This window comes from Typopeltis vanoorti, chromosome 22 (genome assembly GCF_054136105.1).
Source record: "Typopeltis vanoorti isolate ZY-2024b chromosome 22, IOZ_Tvanoo_1.0, whole genome shotgun sequence".
NCBI classification, from domain to species: Eukaryota; Metazoa; Arthropoda; class Arachnida; order Uropygi; family Thelyphonidae; genus Typopeltis; species Typopeltis vanoorti.
The window spans coordinates 40,625,366-40,645,679 of NC_143570.1; the positions used below are offsets into that span (position 1 = coordinate 40,625,366).

A 20,314-nucleotide genomic window follows, 5' to 3' on the forward strand; every position below is an offset into this window, starting at 1 on the left:
TTTGCAAGTTATTTTTTAATTTAAATTATTATTTAAATTAAAAGTATTATGCAACTCCTTAATACCCACAAGAGAAAATTACCTATTCAACATTGGTAATCTAGTATCTGATCCCATTCATTCCAGTTTAATTACCAACTTATTATGTAGCAATCTATCACAGGCATCTGTAAAATTTAAATATACCACTTACATGCATCGCTCTTATCTGATCACTCACCACTTTGCTGTTGTACATAAATGAATTTATCAATGTACAACAATGGTAAATTCATGATTGTTCCTTAGCAAACCTATGCTGTCTACCAAAGAGAATACTCCTGTTACAACTCAGTTCTAGATCCTGGCCCTTACTAACTTCTTCAACGCTTCAACCACAACTCCAGACACACAGGTTGGAATGTAATTCATAGTCCCAGTCATAACACCTTTAATAAGTGGAACAGTATTGTCCTCTTTTGACTGCTTTGGATCTAGGACCATTGTGAGATGTGTTAAATGTTACTTAAAGGCAGTTAACATCTAGAACATTCCTTCAAAACATAGTGATATATCATCAAGTCTTATTACCTTATTAACATTAAGGTAGTAAGAAAATTCTGCACTCAAGCTCTGCATAATGTCACACCAATGAAGATGAAATACCTTCGTGAATTGCGCATTAATCATTCTTTTTTCTACTAACTAAACATCAAAATAATTCTGAGATTTTTTTGTCTCATTAGCTAACTGCTATTCACACTGCTGTTTTGCTATCCTTACCAAATGATAAGTCTTTCTACTCTCTGCATCCCTCATGCAACTGACTATTAAGCTTATCTTATGCTGTTTCCAGAATGTCTTCTTCCAGATTGCATATTAACTTCTTCATTCATCTATTTAACACCTACCTTATTTAATCTCATGATCATTGGAATACATTCCAACACTGCTTCTGCTAGATAATTTTCAAATAATACCAAAGTAACACTGATTTCTTTTCATCCCAATTCCTCATTCTAAGATTTGGCTCTAGCTGCTTAAGCTTTTTATATCGCCAACCTTATAGTTCCACATATATCTCAGGGGCAAATTCTCCATGCTTGCTGCGCAAGCTCATTACTTGAGAAAGAAGTAATATTTATTTGTTAATAAATGCATGCATTTATAAGCATTCCATTTAGGCTTTTATTTTTGTAGTCAGAAGACGTCTTAAGCTTATGCAGCAATAATTGAGCTTTGCATTGTGTATTAAAGTCCGATGCTTGCTCGTCTAGTCAAAGCTACATTGGCTTGCTCGATTGTGTGAGCTTCCAGGTCCTTGCTACAGCACTGTGATTTCATGTGCGTGCATAGCCATTTCCCCTCCCTTCACGTCATCTTAAACACAGGCCATATGCAGTGAAAGTAGCTCTAGCCAGAGAGCTTTAGCCAGCCTTTACAAGTGTGCGTGTTATTATTATTATTATTAAGAGAGACCTCCAGGGAGTCAGAGACTCATCGAGGGAGGCCACATACTACACACACCAACTATCATACTTATTCATGAATTCATTCACACTGCTAGAAATCACAACATCCAATGACAATCCATTCCAATCATGCACCACTCTCAGAGAGAAAAATCTGGCCCTTACACCCTTCTTGGCAGCATTCATTCTCAGCTTCCAAGGATGACCTCTCGTCCTTTCCCCACCCTCCATAAATTGAAAAATCCCATCAAATGAAATCTTGTATGACCCTTTCATCATATCACTCCTCTTTCTCCTATTTGCTAGCGTTTGCAATCTACAAATTCTCAACCTGTCTTCATAATCAGTATTTCACAATCCCGACATCATTTTTAACACTCACCTTTGTAATCTCTCCAATATATCAGAATCACATCAGAAACCAGGAGACCAGACCTGAGCACAATAGTCCAAGTGAGGTCTTATCAAGGCCTTGTAAAGAGGCAAAATAGCATCCTTATCTTTACATGTGTTTGTGTATTGCAATTATCTTTTGAGTTGTATTTGCAATCTTTGCCACATGGCCCCTGAACTTCAACTTCCTATCTATTAACACTCCAAGATCCCTAGCCTCATCAGTTTCTTCAAGCCTAATCCCACCAATATAATATGACATTGGATAGGTAATCATGCCGAAGTGAATGACTTTACATTTACATTGTAAAGTCATTGAACTGATAGCCATTTTCTCATGCCCACAATTCCAGCTTATTCAAATCATTCTTCAAGGACTGCATATCAGCAGCATTCATGATTACCCTGCCTATCTTTGCATCATCAGCAAATAACTGTCACTTGTCAAATCCTTCCCATATCATTAATGTACAGATTGAATAACAGTGGACCAAGCACTGATCCTTGTGGTACACCACTTGTTACCTTAAACCTTGCAGACTCAGATCCCCCGTATACCACTTTTTGATATCTGTCAGTCAGCCATCCTCTTATCCATGCTAATGTTGTATAACCCAAACCCATTTTCTCCAATTTATGCAGCAGTCTGTCATGTTGTATTCTGTCAAAACCCTTAGCAAAATCCAAAAGTATCATGGCGTATCCATTCCCCTTGTCTAGTTCAATGGTAACATTGTCATAGAATGTGAGCAAGTTGCTAAAACATGACCTTCCGTTAGTAAACCCATGTTGTTCATTGCAAAGTAGAGATTCACTGTCAACCGATTTCTGAATGCAGCCCCTAACTAATTTTTCACCACCACTCCTGAGATACTAATTGGTCGATAGTTTGATACATCGGTTTTTTTGCACCACCCTAATGCAATGGAATTACCATGCATTCCTTCCATTCCTATGGAATCTTCCCTGTTCTGAGACTCATTAAACATCTTGGTCAAAGGAATGATCAATTCAGCTGAATACTCTTTTAGCACACATGCTGATATTCCATCAGTCCCTATTGCTGAATTATTATTCAGTTTGTGCAACAGCTCTAATACCTTGGCCTCACACACCTGCGTCACTAGGTTGATAGCTTTTAATGAAATGGGCACTCATTAACTGAACAACCTCTTTTGCATCAGTAACCCTCACTCCATCTGGATTTAGAAGCGTTATTCTTTCATATTCATTCTTTCTTTCTTTTACTTGCAGCATATCGATAGAATTCTTGTGGGTTGTCTTTCGAAAGCAGAGCCAGTTTCTTTTCATAATCAGACTTTGCCTTCCATACAACAGTTGTGACTATTCTAGCCTGCTGCTTATAACGTTCATAACGGACGTCATCCTTAAAAAAACGGTATTCCTTCCACATCGTCCTTTTCTTATGAATCTCTTGCTTAATAAGATTACACATCATTTGACTCCTACTCTATTTATTCTTCGAACTCTAGGGACACATTCTGATATCATATCATTTAAATATTGTTTAAATGCTTCCCATACACTGTCGATATCCTTTCCATCCAGCAACCGATTCCATTCCACTGAACTCAGTATACTCCTCAGTTGGTCATAATTTCCTGCTTTGTAGTTCAACATGTAACCTTTTCTGAATGGAACATTCATAAACTTAGTCACTTCCCAACTGAGTACTGCATAATCACTGTCACCAACTGGAGGCAGAATAGTTACGTCTTTAACTGAAATGCCCTCTGACATTATAATCAAATCTAGCACTCTTTGACCTCGAGTTCCTTCTGTCACATGCTGCATGAGGAAGTTGTTCCTCAGCAGCTCAATAAATGCATTTCCTTTCTTCTCATGAAATTCTACTGCTACCCAATCAATATTTGTATAATTAAAGTCTCCCATTATGATTACTCTTTTCACGCTCACCTTTTCTATTTGGTGATGAATTTCTTCATCACCAGCAACCGATCCACCAGGTCTGTAACAACACCCCACTGTGTAATTTGTCTTATTAGATTCCACCTCACACCAGATGGCTTCAAACTCACTGCCACGTGAAATACTATTAGTACTATTACTACATTCATAGGTCTCAACTCTAACTGGATTTAAGTCATCCAATGTCATTAGTAGCATGTCCCCTCCTCTCCTATCCACTCTATCCTTCCTAAAAATACTGTACCCATGACACGCGATACCAGTTAATAGGTCTGATTCTGATAGCCAGGTCTCACTAATTCCTACAATCTGAGGTTGCAATATATTAACTAAGGCAACAAACTCTACCCCTTTGTTTCTGATACTCCTAACATTCATGTACAGGCATAATAATCTACCTTCGTGTTCTTTAGTATACCCTTGTTTGCAGTCTGCCTGACCCAATTGGACAACTTGCAGATCTCTATTCTTCTCTAATGCTTTACACATGTAGCATCTTTGCACACATATGATTGGTCCAAACGGACAAACACAAATCCAAAATCATTCTCACCTTGTCAACATTCCCATGACAAATTGCATTCCCATCATTAACACAGTTATATACCATTTTCACTCTTACACTCACATTGACATCATTCCTCCCTTTATAATTTCCCTGACTCTCTGTGTTAGGTCTCATACTAGTTAATAGTTTTTCCAGACTCCTGATACCAAACGAATTCGGGTGTAGGCCATCCCTCTTATACAATTCCAATCTTCCCTCAAACTCACTCCACACATCCAAAAACTCACATCCATTCCTTCTACATAGCCTACGCATTGAATCGTTTGCCATCATAGCCCTTCTTTTTGATTCATTTTTGTCATAGCGTTGCTTGGGAAAATTAAGTTATAACCAACTTTTAATGACGATGTTATTGACCAGTTCATAAAGAAGAACCATAGGGTAGAATTTGTATTCAAGTAGCTAAATTGAAAAATATTGAATATCATTTGTAAAATAAGTGTTGTATTTGTATGATTAAATGTACATACATTTCTAAATATATAGTTTTAAATGGTCAGTAATTCATTATTCCGCTAATCAGACTTCAATCACACCTCTCATTCCCTGAATGATAATAAGAGTAAGCATGAATTTCAAGACCAGCATTCGCCCCTGATATATCTGTACCTCACAGAATTCCTCATGTGGTTATCCATCACCTAGGTAATCACTTCATTATCACTATCACCAACTGGAGGAAGTTTCACACATGACTGAAAAACCATAATTAAAATCATCCATAATGACCATTCTTTTCTTATTTTCAAGGTTAATTTGCCTACGTTTTCTTGTCAGTTCACATTGCCAGGTCTATAGGAATATTCTAATTTATATACCTCTACTTCAAAACATACTGCTGCCATTATTTCCCTCTTGCATCTCCACAATGAATGACAAAACTACTCTGCTATAATAAACAGCACCCTCCTTCTTTCCTTTCCTGCCTTATCTATTTATGAAAAACATTATACCACCACTCACTCTATTCTTATCAGGATACCATCCTCATTCAATAATTTCTTACTTATTCTGAGAAATTTTGGGTGAATAATCTCTGTCAATACAATAACTTTGGTTCCCTTAATTCAGATACTCCCAGTATTCCTAAATAAGCATCATTTCTTGGTCTTTAACAAGTTCTACTGACCCTACTTTTCAGATTCACCTCTTCCACCCATTTGGCCATTTCTCTCTGCCATCAACTTTCCTATAATTTTCTCCAGATTCAAATGCTCCCCTTGCATCCCAAGCCATCCCATTCCTTTATTGTCTCCTCACACATTCACTACTGCTTCTAGCATTCACTCATCTCATGCAGTGCCACCTTATCTACACCCTTTTCACACAGTGTCTCCCTGTCCACCCTGATTCTCATATTTCCCTTTCAGTCTTGAATTCCAGTTTCCTCAATCTCCTCTCCATTCACAAGCATTCTTTCACAGATCATCTCTTATTTTCTCAGATCATCTGTTCACTGCAGTTATTATTCTCCCTTCCAGAAATAACATTTCCAGTTGACTCAATTCATGCCAAAACTATTTAAATTCAATTGATCATTCTTATATAATTCCATTCATCCATCAAATTCATTCTACATGTTCACAAGCTACACTCGTTTACTGAATTTCTTTCTTCCCAAATACTTTGTAAACATACTATTCATGATTTCTGGTCATCATCTCAAACACCTCACTGTCATACCTAAGCAAAAAAAACCTGACTGCATTTTTACTATACTATTATTTTTTATTCTCATCAACAATATCCTGACTCCATTCTCACATTCTCCTTTCCCAACCAAATCATTTGTTCTTCTATGATGATTTTTCTGTTAAGAAGGGGTATATACGGAACTATAGGTTAGGCAATTATAACAAGCTTTGGAACGAGAGTGCAGCCATGGCAGAACATATTGCAGGGTTAAGATGTTAGAAGTGCATGGAATAAAATCAGCAGGTATCTGAGGAAAGCAATATCAGATTGTGTCCACATGGTCAGGAAGACAAACAAGGTAGGTGTTAGATGGATGAGCAGTAGTATCAAGCTTGATCTGAAAAAAAAAGAAAATGTTATGGACAATGTACAAGGAGAAATGTGATCAGTACACCCATGAGCAGCACAAGGCTCAAGCTAGGAAGGTTACCAGCACAGTAAGAAAAGCTAAATCAGATTATGAGAACACCTTAGCCAATGAGATCAAGGTAATCCCAAAGAGTTCTTCCGCTATGTGGCAAGTAAAAGGAAGAATGACTTCGGAAGGATAACTTTAGTGGGTGCTGATGGTATTGAGGTGACAAAATCAGATGTAATAGTCGAGTTACTGAGTGATCATTTTTCAAAAGTCTATCACCCAAGTGAGGATATCTCTGCACCTGTAGCAATAACTAATGTGAGAACTGAAGTTAAGAAATCAGAGGTATTTAATATATTGCAAAATTTAAATGCAAACACTGCTGTAGATTTAGATAGAATATCAGCACGGGTGTTGCATAAATGTGCAAAGGAATTTTCAACCCCCTCTTTCTTGGATATTTAACTTAAGTTTAAACTATGGTATGGTCCCTAGGAAGTGGAAGTCAGGCAAAGTGGTTCCTTTGCATAAAGGTGGCTCTAAAACTGCAGTAGTTAATTACAGAATAATCACCATCTCAGGAGTAGTTTTAAAAGTATTGGAAAAGTTGGTTAAAGACAAAATTCAAGATTGGGTGGATCATGATATAATACTCTATAGAGGCCAACATAGTTTTGTTCAAGGCAGATCCTGCCTTAGCAATCTATTAACTTTTTATCATAGAATGACATCTGAGTTAGACAAAGGAACTGGCTACACAGTGGTATTTCTGGATTTTGCTAAGGCTTTTGACAGGATACCCCCATGGAACACTGTTACACAAATTGGAGCAGATGGGAATGGATACTAAATTGGTGATATGGATAGAAGAATGCTCAGGAAGAGATACCAGAAGGTGGTGTATGGAGGAGCCGAGTCCAGGATGAGGCAGGTGACCAGTGGTGTGCCTCAGGGCTCTGTGCATGGGCCATTGTTGTTTAATTTGTATATAAATGATATAGGAAATGGCTTAAAGGGAGATTATTATAATTATTATTATTATTCAGGCCTCCATGGAGTCAAAATACTCATTGTGGGAGGTCCTTCCTAAGAAACACAAAGTCTATCAAGACTCATCGAAGGGAGGTCCCCCCCCCTCTAAGAAACACAAAGTCTATCATACCACTCCTTGAACTCATTGACCAATCTTGCTCTCACCTCCATCGGGCAATGTATTCCATGGCTCAACCACACTCCTCACTTTCTTGCTCACAATTTCCTTTCGTAACTTCCAGGGATGGCCTCTTGTCATCACTCCTTCCCGCTGTTCAACCAAGCGAAAGAATTCCCCAGTGTCAACCCTGTAACCACCTCTCAACAGTTTAAAAGTCTCAATCATATCACCTCTCCTTCCTCTATCCACCAAACTCTGCAGTCCACATTCCCTCAGCCAATCCTCATAACTAACATAGTACAGTCCTGAAACCATCTTTGTTATCTGCCTTTGTACCCTTTCCACAGTTAATTTATCCCCTTCATATCCTGGGGACCAAATCTGAGAACAATAGTCTAAGTGTGGTCCGATCAGAGATTTATACAATGGAATGATAACCCTTTCATCTCTGCAGGTCAGTGTCCTTCTCATTATTGTAGCAATCCTCTGTGTTACCTTCGCCACCTTTGCAATATGTCCCCTAAATTTCATGTTTTCCTATCAATCATCAACCCCAGATCGCTTGTCTCCCCTACTTCCTCCAGTATAACTCCTTCCATAGAGTAATTCTAGTAGTTCTAGTAGCAAGGCTTATACGTTGGTCATACATAACTAATAATTAGTTTATGGAATTGTCCCATCGATGTTTCCCAAACCTGAAGACCTTACATTTTGTTGCATTAAACCGAGACCTCCATTCATTTGCCCATCTATCTAGCTTATTCAAATCCTCTTGCAGGGCTACCGCATCTACACTATTACTAATAATCCTTCCACTTTGCATCATCTGCAAACAACTGAATATCCCCTTGCAATCCACTGACAATGATATAAAGATTAAACAATATAGGTCCCAGTACTGAGCCCTGTGGGATCCCACTTGTAACCCTCTGCTTGCTTGAAACTGCCTCACCATACACAACTCTCTGATACCTATCGAACAGCAAATCCTGAACCCAGTTGACCAATCTGACATCTAGACCCATGTGCTGCAACTTAAATATCAGCTTATCATGTGGCACCCTGTCAGATGCCTTTGCTAAGTCTAAGAAAATGGCAGTATATGCCTTTCCCTCATCTAATGCTCTTGTAACTTTATCATAAAAGGCTAGCATATTGCTAAAACAAGAGTGCCCCTTCACAAATCCATGTTGACTCTCACAGATAACATTACCCTCATCTGCCCAATGCTGTATAAGGTCCTTCACTACTTTCTCCAAGATCTTACTAACTACTGAATGACACACAAACTGGTCTATAATTAGACACTTCCAGTCTGCTACTGCCCTTATGCAATGGCACTATCTTACCTTCCTTCCATTCCATGGGCACCTTTCCAGCAGCCAGACTTTCACTGAAAAGCCAGGTCAAAGGCACTGTCAGTTCCATAGCACATTCTCTCAAAACTTGTGGTGAAATACCATCCAGTCCCACAGCTTTACTGACATCCAGTAAACCAGATATCCAGATATTCAGTTGTTTGCAGATGATGCAAAGTTAGGTAGCACAATAAAAAATCAAGCTGATGTTGAAAGTTTGCAGGATGATTTAAATAAGCTAGTAGAATGGGCAAAAGGTAATGGATGTCAGTTCAATGTGGGAAAGTGTAAAGATGGATTTTGGGATTAAAAGATTACCAGCTGTGTACTACGTTGATGGAACAGTACTCCAAGAGATTGATGAGGCTAGGGATTTAAGGGTGTTGTCCAAGATTGCACATAGGATTACTTGGTTGTTGAGGAACACACTGACATCCAGTGATAAAGAGGTTATTATTCCCCTTTATAAAGCATTGATACTTCCACATTTGGATCACTGTGTTCAGGTTTAGTCACCTGGATTCCTTTGAGATGAGGATGCTGTGGAGAGGGTTCAGAGAAGAGTGACCAAGTTGGTGAGTGATATAAAAAATGCCCCCTACATTGACAGATTGAGAGCTTGTGGATTACAGAGATTGGTTGATAGGCGAAGAAGAGGGATGCAGGGGAAATGTTTCAGCTGTGTGATAGTGATGGAAGAACAAGAGGTCATCCTTGGAAATTAAAGAAGAGTGTGGTTAACAAGGGTGTGAGAACAAGGTTTTTTGCCTGGAGGGTGGTGAATGAGTGAAATTCATTGCCTGATTTAGTTGTGAGTTCTTCATCTGTAAATGAATTCAAGAAGAGATATGACAGATATTGTTTTGCTAGTTTGAGTCTCCCGCAATGAGTCTACTGACTCCATGGAGATACCCATAATAATAATAATAATGCTAAACATCCAGGAGAGACATCAGAGAGGCTGAAGTTTAGGATCCGCATTAATGAAGTCATCTCAGCAGATAATGCTGAAGAATACACTCACATGAAGGACTATGGAAATTATTTTTCCTGTCTGTAAACTTTTGATACATCTGGGCTAGATTTGCCAGATATTGTTTGCCTAGGTTCTGCAGGAATGAGAAGACAGTAGAGAAAGTTCAAAGGTAGCCTAAATAATATCAGGCCTCTGAAAGGTTTCTCGTTGTGTAGTGTTCATGGAGAAAGGATACATCAGAATCACTATTTTCTGGTATTAAGCCACTCACAAAGAAGTCAAAAAAGAAATTATGTTTTAATTTGGCTAGTTTCATGAAAAAACTGTGTTTTACTTCATCAGGAAATAGCACAAATAAATTAAAAAACTATAAGCAAAATAATAACAGTTAACGTTTCTAGTGAAGAATATTTGAAAATACTTAAATAATGGAAAGTGTGCATTCATTATTATGCTGGCTCGTGGGCTGCTATATACTGCTATTAGATAGAAGTGTTTTGTGATGAATTAAGGAGGACCAGATTTTATATAAAATTATCTCTTTTTTTTTTTTTATTTGTTACATTGTAGAGGCTGCTTCATCATTTCAGCTGACTCTTTGAATGTTCTTGAGTAAAAGCAGTAATCAAAGTGGAGTATTTCTCGTTGCCATTCTACTAACAGTTTTGCATCTGTTGTTGTACACGAGGTGGAATCAAAAAAAAGACTAGCTCTGTTTGCAAGAAATTACATTATTTATCTACATTTACATACTATCACCTTCAAAATAGTCCCCTTGCATAGCAATACATGGTCCCAGCGTTCCTGCCACTTCTGGAATGTGTCTTGGAAGTCTTCTTTTCGAAGCATGTTGAGAATCTTCTGTGATTCGCACTGGATCTCTGCAATGGTGTCAAAACGGCGACCATTGAGCTGGATCTTCATCTTCGGGAAAGGGTGAAGTTCACAGGAACCAAATCTGGCGAGTAGGGTGGGTGTGGAAGTGAGATCGTGTTGTTTCCGGTGAGAAACTTACGTGTGAGGAGAGCTCAGTGACAGGGTGCATTGTCATCGTGGAGCATCCAATGTTTCACGCACCACAGATCCAGTCGCTTTCATCGAATGTCCTCCCTAGACACCTTAAAACCTGGCAGTAGAACTCGCTATTGATGGTCTTGGCCCCTGGGATGAATTCTCGATATACAATGCCGCGAATGTCGAAAAAGACGATGAGCAGGCACTTGGTCGAGCTGCGGACCTGCCTCACCTTTTTCGGTCATGGAGATGATGGGCTCTTCCACTGTGAAGACTGTTGCTTCATCTCAGGGTCGTCTCTGTTGCAGATTTTTGCCCAGTTTCATGCAGAATTTCATGTTCGCTCTTTGTTCTAACTTGCTGTCCATGATGAAATTACAGACGTGGTAACGCACGTGGTCAGAATAGCACCAGTTGCACAGTTCCCAATGTACACAGGATGATGTCTTTTGGCACACTGACTTATGAAGGTCGGTGCTCCCCATGACTGTGAGTGCAGCCTTGTGTTGCCATCTGTTGGCGTGTTACAAAACTAGTCTCAAAACTTTTTGATACCACCTCGTATGGTGACAGCCCTCATTTGTACTTCTTTCGTTCTCAATATCCTTGATGTGTTCCAATCCACGTATCTCCCCAGATCTGCTAGTTTGTCATATGCAGTGTAGCTCACAACTGCAAATGACCTTGTAGACACCTGGTTTTTTAAGAATGGGATGTGGTAGTTTAGGAGGTTTCAGATGACCGGAGATTTTGTTGATTGGGAAGGAAGCAATGTTTAGATTTTTTTAGAAAAGCAACCTTGCTATTTTATCTGTGATTGATTGTATATATGAGAGAATCACTGCTCCTTTATTTCTTTGTTTATTTATTCTTCTGTTTATTTGTTTTGGGGGTTTGAGATAGAATTTTTTTGACTAATGTTCTGTTGTGGGTGCTTAAGGTTCAAAGCTGTATAACTGAGAGGAGACCTCCACATAGCCTTTAAAGAAATGCGGAGAACCGACTAGGGCTTCTGACCTAATGTCCAATCCTCACCTTCTCGTAGTGGACCCTGTTGGATATCTACCTGGATACTGAATGAAAGAGGATGAGCTGGCAATTTGGGGTTTAGCTGACCGAATTGTATTCTTATTGGCTTAAACCAGTATACAAAATGATGGTACAACATGACAAAATTTCATGCCAGCTGGGGGCGTCACCTGGTTAAACAAGGCCCCTGTTGTTTTTGCCAAGGAACCTGGACAAACATAGAAAAGTCAGCTACTGGAACAAATCTGAAAGCACACTCCAACTCAACATCACCAGAGTTAAAGATCGGTACTATCAACATAAGAAGCCTGAATGGCAAAGAAATGGAGCTAGCTGAGGAATTAGATAAGTACCAGATCGACATAATAGGGGTGACTGAAACAAAAAAGACAAAAACTGGTGAGATCTTTCTGAGCAATAAATCGTCGTTGTCCGGTAGCATCCTCTAGCAAGAGGGTTGCAGCAGATGAGCAGCTCTTCTCCATTTCTCTCTGTCTGTTGCTTCCAACATTCTTAAACCAGTCCATTCCACGATGTCATTAAACCACTCTCTAGTTGGTCTTCCACGTCTTCTCTTCCCCTCAACTTTCCCTTGTAATATAGTTCTTGTCAGGTGTCCCGAAGAACCTCTCAGAAGATGTCCTGCAAATCTAGTCTTTCTTTGCATAATATTCTTTAACAGTGTTCTTTCCATCCCAACTCATCTTAAAACTTCTTGATTTGATATTCTTTCTGTATAGCTAATCTTTTCCATCTTTCTATAACACCACATTTCCAATGCATTAATTCTTTCCATATCTCTCTTTCTTAGTGTCCATGACTCACTTCCATAACTTGCAATACTCCAAATTGTTGCTTTAACTATTCCAATTCTAACGCCTATTTTAGTGTTCTTGTTTATTAAAATTATCTTCATTTCCATAAATGCCAATTTAGCTTTGCCTATTCTATTTCTAATGTCCAACTCTGAAGTTCCTTTCTCTGAGATCCAGCTACCTAAATATTGAAATCTTTCCACTTCTTCTAAAATCTTTCCTCCACATCTTATTTTTACATTATCTCCTATTTTTCTACCCATTATCATTATCTTGGTCTTTTTTGTGTTAATTCTTAGTCCATACTCTTTACAAGAGTTTTCAATTCTTTGAATAATTTGTTGTAACCCATTTTCACTTTCTGCCATCACTACTACATCATCCGCATATCTTAAGTTATTAATGATTCTTCTGTTTATTTTTATTCCTTCTTCTACATCCTCAAGTGCCTCTCTAAACATTTGCTCACTATAAAAGTTAAACAATAATGGTGATAACTTGCATCCTTGTCTGACTCCTCTCTCCACCCGGAATTCTCCTGTTTCCTCTCCATTTACACACACTGACGCTATTTGTGACCAATATAATCTCTTTAAAATTTCCAAATCATAAGAGTCAATATCAGTATTTTCTAGAATGTCAAAAAGCCTTTCATGTTTCACTGTATTAAATGCCTTTTCAAAATCTAGAAATCCCAAAAACAACTTTCTACCATGGTTTAGTGTTTTCTCCCCAATAATTCTTAGACAAGTTATAGCCTCTCTAGTTCCTCTGTTGGTTCTGAATCCAAACTGTTCCTCATTCATTTCTTTTTCTATTTTATTCCTAATTCTCTCTAAAATTATTTGCACCAGAAGTTTTGCTGTGTGAGTTATAAGACTTATCGTTCTAAAATTGTTACAGTCTAAAACCCCGGTCTTTTTTGGAATGGGGATAAAAATTGATCTTCTAAACTCCTCTGGTAATTCTTGTCCTTCATAAATTCCGTTAATAATTTGCCATAACACTTCCATACCTTTTTCACCTATATTCCTTATAAGTTCTATCTGTATACCATCTATTCTAGGGGATTTTCCTTCTTTCATCTTTTGAATTGCTAGATTCAATTCTTCCCTCATGATGCACAGTCTCTGCCCACCATGTTCTTTCCTTTGATTTTCTCCTCTTTCCCTGTCTTCGTAAAGCTTACTTACATATTCTTCCCATCTCTGTAATATCTTCTCTTTTTCTATCAGAATTTCACCTCTTTCATTCTTGATTGCTCCAGTCCTTAGCATCTTTCTCCTTCCTGTCATCATATTAATGTTTTTATAAACACCTTTTATGTCCTTTCTTTCTGCCTTTGCTGTTGTATCTTTACTTATTTCATTTAACCACTCTTCCTTTTTCCTTCTTATCTCTCTTTGTATCTCCCAACTCAAGTCTTTATACTGCTTTTTTTTCTCCTCTGTTTTACTATTAACTAACATTCTTCTTCTTTGTGTTATTTTCCTCAAAATATTTTCCGTCATCCATGGTTTCTTTCTTTTCTCTCTTTCCTCCTCTTTTTTAGCTAAATGTAATTCTGTAGCAGTAATTATGCTTTCCTTCAGAATCTTCCATTTTTCACTTGCATCATCATTTTCTTGTATATTTCTCTCGTTCATTTCTTCCTCTACTTTCTTTGAGAATTCATTCGCCGTACTTGGTATCTTCAGCCACTCCATGTTCCATGATTTGTTCCATTTCCCTGTAGTTATCTTTTTTAGATTAATCCTTATCTTAGTTGACAACAATATGTGATCTGTATCACAGTCTGCTCCTGGATATGTTGTCATATCTTTTATAATGTTTCTATATCTTTTGTTTATCAAAATATAATCGATCTGATTTCTTCTACTATTTATATCCTCCCCTGGGGCTTTCCATGTGTACAATCTTCTTGGATGTTTCTTAATCCAAGTGTTCATAATTGCTAAATCATGCTTTCTACAGAAATCCAACAACATATCTCCTCTTTCATTTCACACTCCCAATCCAAATATCCCAACAATATCTTCCTCCCTTCCTTTTCCGATTTTTGCATTCAAGGAAAAGAAGGAGTAGCCATAGTATTCAACACAAAATATGAGGCTAATCTTCTTGAATGGCAGGCAGTCTCAAGTAGAGTGATGTGGGTAAATATCAGACTGGGGAATTGGACAATGAGACTTATATGTTCCTATGGTCCCACAGAAGGTTCTACTAAGGTAGAAGTGGAGAAATTTTTTGATGCTTTAGAAAAAGCAACTGACATAATAAAAAGGAAAAGTTGGTCCTTGTTAGGGATCTAAATAGCAGAGTAAGAAATCACTGTCAGACATACAAAAATATTTTGGGAAAATTTGGAGAAAAGAGCAAAGCTAATAATAATGGCAAATACCTGTTGGATTTCTGCTCAGGACATGGACTGGTTATTACTAACACCATGTTCCAACATAAAAATGTGCACAAATTCACATGGAGAGAAGAGGCAAGGAATAAGAAAAGTCTCATTGACTATGTTTTAGTTGATAGTGATGTTTTCTCCCTGGTGCAGGACACCAGAGTGTACAGAGGATTTGAAATTGGAAGTGATCACTATTTAGTCTTCAGCAGGATAAAATCGAATTTCATATTGAAAAGAATAACATGTAAGAAAGTTTTAAAGCGAATAAAAGTTGAGCAGCTCTCAGATGTGAACTGTAGACTAAAATACACAAAGATTATTGAAGAAAAAATGAAAGAGTTTGAGAACAGGAACCAAACCTTGGAGATTCAGTGGTAAGCCTTGAAGAAAACCCTGATTGATTCAGCCAGAGAGGCATGTGGTGAGGTTGTTTGCAAGGATGGAAAAATCAGAACTCCATGGACTTCCAGGACACAGGAAGTTAAAGAGGCAATGAAGGAAAAGAAGAAAGCATATCAAAAGTTCCTAGCAAATAAGTCAGCTTTTGCTCTTAGAGAATACAGAGACGAATGTAAGAAAGCGAAACACTGTGTAAAACTAGCGAAACAAAAGTCATGGGAGGACTTTGGCAAGAACATAGAAAATAAATATCAAGAAGGTCGTAAGATATTCTGGAGGTTGTTGAAGAAGCTTAGAAATGGAGGAAAGAGTGCTGTAAAAGGAGTTAGAGATGATAAAGGTGACATGAAAACAGGAGAAAAAGATATCCTTGAAGTATGGCGTGATTACTTCAAAAAATTTCTAAATGAAACAAGCAGTGATAGCATAGTATTAAAAAACAATCAACAGGTATACAGTCAGGAATACATATCCATACTTGAAGTAGAAAAAGACATCAAAGGCTTGAAATGTGGAAAGGCAGCAGGAGTAGATGATATGCAACAAGAAATGATGTTTTCTCCCTGGTGCAGGACACCAGAGTGTACAGAGGATTTGAAATTGGAAGTGATCACTATTTAGTCTTCAGCAGGATAAAATCGAATTTCATATTGAAAAGAATAACATGTAAGAAACTATTACAGTGACTGCACTGCATAGTTCAGAAAGCGTGGACAGAGGGAAGAATTCCCGATGATTGGAGTAGAGCTCTAATAGTACCCATATATAAAAAGGGAAATAAAACTGAATGTGAGAATTACAGAGGTATTTCCATACTGAGTGTTCCTGGCAAGATCTAGGCAAGTATACTTGAGAAACAGTTGAGAAGAATTGTGGAAGAAAAGCTTGGTGAAGAACAAGTTGGATTCAGGCCAAATAGAGGCTGTCAGGATCAGATCTTCACTTTACGACAAATAGTTGAGAAAGCATGGGAATATAACAAAGATCTGTATTTAAGTTTTGTAGATTTGAAAAAGGCATAAGACAAGGTGCAAAGAGAGAAGCCTTTCAATACGCTACAGTTATATGGTGTCAATGGGGCATTATATCAAGCAATACTTAGTCTTTATTTGAGTTGTAAGTCAGCAGTTAGAATTGAAGGAAGTACAGGAAGATGGTTTAATGTTAAATCTGGTGTCAGACAAGGATGTACATTATCCCCTCTGTTATTCATTATCTATATGGATCACATTATGAAGGAAAGTGGTATTAAACATGATACCAGAATTGGAGATGTTAATGTCAGCTCTTTGGTTTATGCGGACGATGTTATACTTCTAAATAAATCTGCTACAAGTTTGCAAGATTCCTTGACTAAATTGAATAACTGTTGTAATATATATGATATGAAGGTCAGCATTAAAAGCCAAAGACAATGAAAAATAGGTAGAATTGTTGAAAATGTCAACGGTGTTGTTAAAGGGGAACCTGTGGAACAAGTAAAACATTATAGCTACTTAGGCATGATTTTTACTGAAGATGGTAAATTAAATATAGAAAGAGACAACAGAATCAACAAAGCTGGTATAGTAGGCAGTCAATTAAATAAATTCATATGGAATAAGAGAGAAATTAGTCGGAACACGAAATTAGCTGTATACAAGACAGTGTTCAAACCAGTTTTAAGTTATGGATCTGAGAGCTGGGTCAGAAGTAAAACACTTGACCAAAGACTAGAGACTGCAGATATGAGAGTCCTGAGAAAGATTATAGGCGTGAACAGATGGCATCAATGGCAATATCATATTAAAAACAAGGATATTAGGAAAGAACTTGACATTGTCAGCATCCAGGAATGCGTTAGCCGAGCTAATCTCAGGTGGCATGGTCACTTAAACAGAATGGGCGAAGACAGATTAGCAAAACACGTGTTCTCTGCCAGGTTGGCAGGAAAACTACCCAGAGGAAGACCAAGATATAGGTGGATTGATATGGCACAAAGTGCCTTAGATGATTGAAATATAAGATCTGATAATGTTGGAGTCTTGACAAGTAACAGACTGATCTGGAGAAAAATTGTAGATAAGAAGTTAGTAATGATGTAAATTTTTCATGTAGTACTATCATATCCTGTACACCCCTTGAGAGTACATGTCAGGAATTTGATGATGATGTTCTGTTGTATCCGTTTTTTGGAAGGTTGAAATTAAGGTACTGTAACTCTTGGTTTCTTTTATCTATATTCTGGAAATTCTATATGCTCTATCTCATAAGGAATGGATGATGCCTATTTTTTATGTTGGGTGGTGATGAAAAGTTGCATGTAGATAGCATCCTGTGTTAGTTGGTTTCCTGTGAACTGAAAAGTTGAGTGTTTTGCTCTGATATCTCAACTAATGTACTAATGTATCCAAAAATGGTAAAGACCTATTTCTTTCTAATTCAACTGTGAATTTGAGAATGAATTTTGTTCAGGAAGGTAATGAAATATTCCAATTCGGTAGTGAAACCAAGTAAGATGATAAAATTATCATCATCATACCCACTGGACACATGGACCTTTTTAAACATTGCATTAATAGCACCTTTTTTTTCAAATTTGAAACAGTTTTTTTGAACATAAAGAATTAGATATGTGCTTTCTCCTCTCTCCTATATTAACTGACCTATTCATAGAGTGGTTTGAAAAAATAGTCCTCCCATATCAAGGAACACAACCAAAAATTGATATTTATAGATGATATTTTTATCATCTGGCCCAGTTCTGCTACCCAATTAGAAGACTTCATGACCTCCGTGAATCACTTTCATCCTCAAATCAAATTCACAGTTGAATTAGAAAGAAATACTGTTTTTGGATACAATAGCTAGATATCAGAGCAAAACATTTTTCTTTTTGACTTGTTTGTGAGTGGTTTAATACCAGAAAATAGTGATTCTAACTCTGAAAGGTTTATTATCAGGATAGTGCAATGAATGGGAAAGTAAGTTCAAACTTTGGTGCATATCTATATATAGCTCAAGGAGAAGAAATGTGAAAGAAATATACAACTTAATAAGGGATTTTTGCAGTATAAATGAAATAGATATCTCACATATTATTGCAAGTGAGAAGATTGAGTGGTCTTACCTAGAAGCTGAGCAAGAGTGCATATTTCTAAAAAAATAAAACTGCATTACAGCAGAAGAAAAAAGGTGAATACATGATGCACTAATGAAAAATACACGATACACATTTTAGACTGTTGTCTAAAATGATGCACTACATAAGAAACAATGTCACCAAAATAATTTGGAATAAGCATCTTGAAGTCGCTTTCCAAAGAGAAATAATAAATAATTGATCTATTATTTTAAACTACAGAAAAAAAAAACATTCAATATATGTCTGAAGTAATTATTGAACAACACTCAATATTTCACCTCAGGAACCAGATACTAGGAAACACTGTAATTACTATTAAATAATAGAAATCTAGTGAGGAATTATTAACCTTTTTTTTTCTTTATTAATTCTCTAAGACAAAAGAAATCTAATACAAAAAATTAAGAAGTAAAAAAATCAGAAGGGGAAACTTACCATTATCTTTTGATTCTGTTGCATTAACCATTAAGATGCAGAAACATCCTTTCATGTCAGTGGAATAAATATGTCCATATTGTCCATCTACCCATAATACTGATGTTTCTGAAGATGAATGGTCAACAGCAATAGCTTTTCCTACAAGTGGCTGTGTGGGACAATTACAATCTGTTTTCTCCTCGGCTGCTCGGTCTTTCCTATGTTTCTTGGAATGATGAAAAAAGAATGGTTTTATGTTTCTCCCACGTGTAGTACAAGACATCAGTTGACCAACTTCAGAATCATAAACTGCTGTCCACAACAGGAGACTGCAGAAATGTTAAAATATACTGAGAAATAATAATTTCTTAATGAACTGAACAATTTATTATTAAAATTCAAATGTTTATAGAAGCTAAAGTGATGCAGTGGCATTTATTATCTCATAATCTTTTAGATTTATTCTTGAGAATCAAATAATGGCTGGTATAATCTGATAAAAAATGGAGAGAGCTTATGTGAATAACTGACTAATGAAAATAATAATAATCATCCTGAATCCTTGAAGCTTAATGGAATAAATACATGTGCAACCATAATAAAATAATTTGCTTTTTGTTTATTCAGACACAAGTGAGGTTTTACAGATCATGGAAGATGTGTGTCTGGGAGGGGGGGGGATAAAAAGAAGAACTTGGCATCATCCTTGTAAATTGAGTAAAAGTTTCATTAGAGAGAACGTGTGGCCCAGTCTTTGCATAAGTATGCATGGTGAGTATGTGGAAAGAACTACCAGTGGATGTTGTGAGTGCATCATTGGTAACTGTTTTCAAAGAAAGTTTATAAAGGATATTTAGGTATTGTGTGACCAGGAAGAAGCCCTCTTGATGAGTCCTTCCTGGAGAAGACAGTATTTTATTTTTATTTTATTTATTTATTGATTGATTTTTGACAATGATGGATGACATGCAAAGTACAGTGGTACCTTGAGATACGAGTTTAATTCATTCCATGACCGAGCTCGTAAGTCAAAATGCTCGTATCTCAAATCAGTTTTCCCCATTGAAATTAATTAAAATGAGATTAATTTCTACCAGCCCCCAAAAAACCACTCCAATTTTTTTATAATAATGTATTTATAATGAACAAATATTGTATACAAACAAAATAAAACCAAATACATACATACATGTAAAAGAGAATCTAA

At 37.0% G+C, this 20,314-nt stretch overlaps 1 protein-coding gene across 1 annotated transcript in view; it reads right to left on the minus strand.

Moving 5' to 3' along the window:
- LOC150094345 (proto-oncogene tyrosine-protein kinase ROS-like) overlaps positions 1 to 20,314 on the minus strand; it is a 719,271-nt gene that overhangs the window by 240,233 nt on the left and 458,724 nt on the right. Inside the window, exon 26 of the mRNA XM_090412445.1 lies at positions 19,126 to 19,436. Coding sequence (XP_090268571.1) covers positions 19,126 to 19,436 — 311 coding nt within the window. The remainder of the gene's footprint in view (positions 1 to 19,125; positions 19,437 to 20,314) is intronic.